Genomic DNA, 6,575 nt, shown 5'->3' on the forward strand with positions numbered 1-6,575 from the left:
CCTCTCACTGCTGTGGCCTCCCCCGTTGCGGAGCACAGGCTCCGGACGCGCAGGCTCAGTGGCCATGGCTCACGGGCCCAGCCGCTCCGCGGCATGTGGGATCTTCCCGGACCGGGGCACGAACCCGCGTCCCCTGCATCAGCAGGGGGACTCTCAACCACTGCGCCACCAGGGAAGCCCAAGAACTTCCTCCTTTTTGACCAAGTTAAAGAAATGGGAGTTGCATGGACAAGCCTGACATAAGATGACTGGTTGATGTGACCCTGTGCTCCTCTGTGAGCTCTTGTAGGCAGAGACAGATGTGACAGGTTGCCTCTAATTCAGGCTGGCAGGGAAGCTGGACAGTGGGAAAAAGAAAAAGTATTGTCTTTATGCAAACCCACCCAATTGTCTCTTTCTAGATATGGCCTGTGTCCAAAGGAATTTAGTGGAAGTTTGGTTTAGTCTTGGGAAGCAATACTGACTGTGTAGAGAGACACAGGGAAACATGGCAGCACAAATGGCTGATTGTGTTAAATGCTGGCTTCTAGGCCCCACTCCAGGCTTACTGGGGATGAAACCTGGGACTCTGAATTTTCACAAGGGCCCAAGCGGTCTCAGAGTCTCTAAATTACAACCCTGAAGTAACTAGTGATTCACTTCTCTGCAGTCCAGAATTCTCCTGACTCTGCGAAGTGGATGCAGAAGTGGTTGCATGTTTTTGCTGTCGCCAGCCTGAAGTGGGGAGTGGGAAGGGGTGAGGGGTTCCCGAGTGGTGGGAGCTGTGATCAGGCTGGGCCACTTGGGTTACTGGTTCTTTTCTTTTTTTTTAATTATTATTTTTAAATTTTTTGACCTCTCTGCACGGCTTGTGGGATCTTTGTTCCCCTGACCAGGGATTGAACCCGGCCCTCCGCAGTGAAAGTGAGGAGTCCTAACCACTAGACCACCAGGGAATCCCGGGTTACTGGTTCTTGTTGCCACTGAGGGTTGGCCCTGTAGGTCTGCTGCATTCCTGTGGACAGGTGCCCTCTCTGTGGGGGACACAGAGGTGCAGGTTCTTTCAGATCATCCAACCTCCAGTATTAACTCACTCCCCGTGCTCCTTTCTCGGGCTCCCCAGGTCCAGCTCGTGGTGGTCAGTCATTCCCAACCTCACACCTGGCCACTACTGGGGGTCTGAGCAGAGCCAGGACCTGCTGCCGTCACCCCCACTTCCTCCCTGTCTGGCTGCCACTGTCTGGAAGCAAATCATCTTATTTAGCCTTCAGTTCATAAAAGGCCTTTATTTCCTTCTGACAGTAAAAGTTACTTCTCAGGCACCCACTCTTCTAACAAAGATGGCACTCAGTGCTTGACGGTGACTTCATACGGTGATATTGGTGGCAATTTCTTTCACTAAAGAACCCCACAAGTTTAATCTCTGGTGGGATGACCCTTAACGCCAGAATTTCTGCTAAAGGGAATCAGAGGTTTCGTTTTTGACATTTCCCAGGAGTATCTCATCCATCCTGGCCTGAGCAGAGGGTGGAGCTGGGTTCCCGAGAACTGTCATGCCCAGAAGATGGGGGGTCTTTAGAAAAGCTGACGTGTCTGGGGCATTTCTGTGTGTGGAACTTTCAGCTGGGGCAGGAAGCCTGCAGACCACAGCTTGGATACAAAGACAGCAAAGGAAACCAGAAGAAGTGCTACTTAGAGCTGTTAGTAAACGTTGCTAGGAGTACCTTAGCAAGGCCCCGGAAAAGGATCATAGTCTGTCAAAGATTACACAACAAATCAGCTATGAAGTCTCAAGTGGAAAAAGAAAAAGTTCGTCCATGGACCTGGCACATTCCTTAGGGCCCAAATCATGGCAAATCCACATTGTTATGGTCCACAATAATTCACCATATCGATAAGCTTGATAACAAGAAATATAGTCAAACAAACGGTAAGGTTAGGCTTTCTGTTGTCTAAGAGCTTTACACTGATAATTTCATTTAATCCTTATGAAACCTCTATGAAGTGTGCAGAGATATTATTAAATATGTCACAACCAGTAGAGTAATATATATGTCAATGCATGGATCAGATATTTAAAAATATATTCCACCACCCCTAGTTTATCTCTAAATAAACTAAGTTATGTTATAAAACTACTCAACAAGTGATATAAATTTTTGAGCAAATCTTTAATAAATTATTCTCATAATTTCCAAAATTTTGTTGATTTTTAGAAATAGTTGGTATGGTGTTTTGAAACAGGGCTCACGTTCCAGGATGATTGGACATGGGGAACTGCCTTGAATTTTTCCAGTGAATTCCTTGAAACTGGTGGCCATTGGATAATGTGTAATCTCGATAAATTGAGAATTTCTCTTCACACCAGTTGTTCCTGGTGTTAAATCCTCAACTCCTGATGAACAAAAACAATGATAAAATTTTTAAATATTCCAACCCTTATAATGTTGTTTGAAATTTTTCTATATCCAAAATTTCTGTTATCTTATATTTCTAAATCACAAAAAATCATTTAATCCATTGGTTTAATTTCACTTATCCTTCCACAGAACTTTACAAATACCATTTAGTAGTGTCAGGATTCTATAAATTTAAATGACTTTAGAATTCATTTATTTTCACTTTTGCCCTCAAATAACAAATGTATTTTTATATAATAATTTATTTTAAAGTATTATATTTTCTCTTGGAATTGATACTTTGTTTTGTTACAAGAAGTCATGCCATATTTCTTCATTGTTATAGCATCTTCCACTTCTCTTTCACTTACCAAACTAACCTTGTAAATCTGAAAGTATTAAAATCTCCACATGATAATAAAACTATAGATTTATAATTTTAAAAATTCCACATGAAAAGATGTTCAACATCACTAATCATCAGGGAAATGAAAATCAAAACCACAATAAGATATCTCCTCACACCTGTCAGAATGGCCATCATCAAAAGGACAACAAATAACAAGTGTTGGCAAGGATGTGGAGAAAAGGGAACCCTCATGTGCTGTTGGTGAGAATGTAAACTGCTGCAGCCACTATGGGAAACAGTATGGAGGGTCCTCAAAAAACTAAAAATAGAACTGTCATACAATTCAGCAGTTCCACTTCTGGGTATTTTTCTGAAGAAAACAAAACAATAATTCAAAAAGATATAGGCACCCTTATATTCATTGCAGCATTATTACAACAACCAAGCTACAGAAACAACCTAACCCATCCATAGACAGTTGAATGGGTAAAGAAGATGTGATGTATATACACAATGGAATATTACTTGGCCATAAAAAAGAATGAAATCCTGCTGTTTGCGACAAACTGGATGGACCTAGAGGGTATTATGCTAAGTGAAATAAGTCAGACAGAGAAAGACAAATACCGTATGATCTCACTTATAGAATATAATATTACAAGCCAATTGTACTTTAATTTAAAAATATAAATAAATAAAAGTATTAAATTTTCTGTTAGAATATCCCTAATTAAGCATAAAACTCCCTAAAATGTTTCCTTTTCCAAAGATTTTACCATTTCCGTTAAAATGAACAGGCTTCATAGTTTCCAGACTGTGCGGCTGTAGCACCGCAAGTTCTCCATAAGGTCCAATGGCCTTCCAGTTTTCATTGTCTCAGTTCCCAAGTCTTGAGATATATTACTTAATTCTCTCTGATGTTTATTTGATGAAAGAAGGTAAATTAAAAGTTTGTCAGGCTTCTTCCTCTTCCAGGGATGGTATCTAGAGGCATTCAGGATGATCCAGCATTTGACATGCCGTCATAGGCTGTTCCATGATACAGCCTCTAACAAAACCAGGCTGTCCCGAACCCCTGGTAACAGAATTGTTTACCTTTATACCAAGAAGGTTGAGAAAGCACCAAAATTCGCATGTGGTGTGCCCAGACTGACTTCGAGGAGTTCGTGCCATGAGACCTAGAGTTCTTATGAGGTTGTCTAAAACAAAACAACATGTCAGCCGGGCCTGTGGTGGTTCCATGTGTGCTAAATGTGTCCGTGACAGGATCAAGCGCGCTTTCCTCATTGAGGAGCGGAAAATCGTTGTGAAAGTGTTGAAAGCACAAGCATGGAGTCAGAAAGCTAAATTTAAAAAATGAAGCTTTGGGACTTCCCTGGTGGCTCAGTGATTAAGAATCCACCTGCCAATGCAGGGGACACGGGTTCGATCCCTGGTCCGGAAGATCCCAGATGCCGCGGAGCAACTAAGCCCGTGCGCCACAACTACTGAGCCCGCGTGCCTACAGCTTCATGCTCCACAACAAGAGAAGCCACCGCAATGAGAAGCCTGCGCACCGCAACGAAGAGTAGTCCCCTCTGGCCGCAACTAGAGAAAGCCTGTGTGCAGCAACGAAGACCCAAAGCAGCCAAAAATAAATTAAAATTACAAAAAAAGAAGCTTTTTGAGTATTAAAAAAATTTTTTTAAGTTTGTCAGGAAAATACTTTAAGATTGACATGATTCACATCTTTAATTACATCACTCAGAGGTGACTATAGAGGGTTCGACACCACCTGTCTGAGGACGGGTTCCTGAGCAACAGAGCCTGAGATGGAATTCTTGAGCATGTGATTTACCAAGGGAGTGATTGAAGGAGAAGGGAAGGGCACTGTCATGTAGAACAGGACACGGGAAGCAACTAAGCAAAGATGAGGGTTCAGTTGAACTTGACGCACTGTCTGCTCCCATGGGGTGATGTGGGGTGTGAGTTGTGCCATGGGGTTTGGTCCATCTTGTGGCCAGGGAGCTGGGTTTTTACACCTCCCCTCCGTTGTTCAGTCGTTATCACGGGCCTGGGCGGGGGATGTGCCTAGGACCACTCAGGCATCTCTGGACAAGCTGTCCTCCAGGGAGGATGAGCCACTCCACCCAGTCAGGAGGAGGGGAGTGGGACCTGCCCGACAGCATTTGTCTAGAAACAGCTTCTAAAATCTTGGCTGAAACTCCAAATTTCCCAAACTTCCTCTCTACCCTGCTCTAGTATTCCTACTCTGTACAAAACCCAGTAAGATTCTCATGAAACATCATGGAAACCATGTTTCTCAAGCACGGACAGTAACATTTGGATATAGTATTTCACATGTTCCTTCCCCTTTAAGAGATAAACAAAAACAAGTGACTATTTTTGAAGACTTGAATTTTACATTTTAATTTAAAAATATGTTAGGGAAATAGTTTCAAAATTTTTTTCTTATTTCAATAGTTACATTTTACACCAAGTAGGACCATTAATTTAGGTCACAGTGATACACCCATGCTTTTTTATTCTTTTTTGAAATTCATTAACTTCATGTCTAAAAATACTTAACTGTTTAAAACTATACACTAGATTGTGTTAAAAATTCTGATAGCAGTTTCTGAATATTCTCACTTGCTTTATAGATATAATTTTGATGTTTACATTTCCAGAATTTTTATTATTTCAAAAACCTACATGAAACAGATTTAAGGTATTCTTTTCATTATTTTGCTCACTGGGTTTGTAGAATTTATCAGAGCAATGAGCTTTGCCAGAACAAGATTACCATCCTGATGAAATATATTTAGTATTTTCAGTTTTTTACATCATAACATCTGAGCCCCATTTGTTCACAGCACAACTTTTAAAAAAAATTATTTTATTTATTTATTTTTGGCTGCATTGGGTCTTCGTTGCTGCACGCGGGCTTTCTCCAGTTGCGGCGAGCGGGGGCTACTCTTCGTTGCAGTGCGCGGGCTTCTCACTGTGGTGGCTTCTCTTGCTGCGGAGCACGGGCTCTAGGCGCGCCGGCTTCAGTAGCTGTGGCACGCAGGCTCAGTAGCTGTGGCACATGGGTTTAGTTGCTCTGCAGCATGTGGGATCTTCCCGGACCAGGGCTCGAACACCGTGTCCCCTGCATTCGCAGGCGCATTCTTAACCACTGCGCCACCAGGGAAGCCCCCGCAGCACAACTTCTGAGTCCTGTTCATATTTTTTGTTAGAATAATTAAATTGGTTTTCATTCCAGAAATAGAAATCATTTGCTTTATTTTGTACTGCTTCTTGTACAGTGTAAAAAGACATTCTGGGCTGTTCTGATTTGAGCAGAAGATGTTCTGGGCTGCAGTTCACTATTCATTTCACTTCTGATTTGTTCCCACAGATTCTGTACTTGGTTGAAGAGTGACCCCTAGACTTCATACCCACCCAGAAGCTTAGAATGTGAGCTTATTTGAAAATGAGGTCTTTGCAGATGTAATTAGTTAAGTTGAAGTCATTCTGGTATCCTTATAAGAAGGCAGCTTTGTGATTCATCGTAGGGGTTAGGGCTGGCAGAGACTCCACTTGTTCTCCAGTTCTCCTGCATCAAGATGGCTGGGCTGCTGCTGAGGAGGGGTCTCCATCCCTAGGCTCTGGAGTGATGTCAACTGACCCCCTACCCCCTCTCAGGGAAAGGGGGTGCTGAGGATTCTAGGAAGATCCAGTCAGTTCACAGGCCAGTTGCCAGCCTCACCCTCCTTGTCCTGATTCTTCTTGGGACTTGCTCTACCTGCCCACAGCTGTGAATAGTGAGTTTTGGTGCCCAATTGTGGGGGTCACCACTCAGGAACAATACCATATGAATGGAT

At 42.8% G+C, this 6,575-nt stretch overlaps 1 protein-coding gene across 1 annotated transcript; it reads left to right on the top strand.

The window, feature by feature from the left end:
• Positions 1 to 3,685: 3,685 nt before the first annotated feature.
• LOC132414287 (large ribosomal subunit protein eL34-like) lies at positions 3,686 to 4,172 on the top strand. Its single transcript, XM_059996667.1, is given in 2 exon segments — positions 3,686 to 3,866; positions 3,868 to 4,172. Coding segments are annotated over 2 exon segments (360 nt in total). The 5' UTR covers positions 3,686 to 3,726; the 3' UTR covers positions 4,088 to 4,172.
• Positions 4,173 to 6,575: the final 2,403 nt, after the last annotated feature.

This window comes from Delphinus delphis, chromosome 19 (genome assembly GCF_949987515.2).
Source record: "Delphinus delphis chromosome 19, mDelDel1.2, whole genome shotgun sequence".
Taxonomy (NCBI): Eukaryota; Metazoa; Chordata; class Mammalia; order Artiodactyla; family Delphinidae; genus Delphinus; species Delphinus delphis.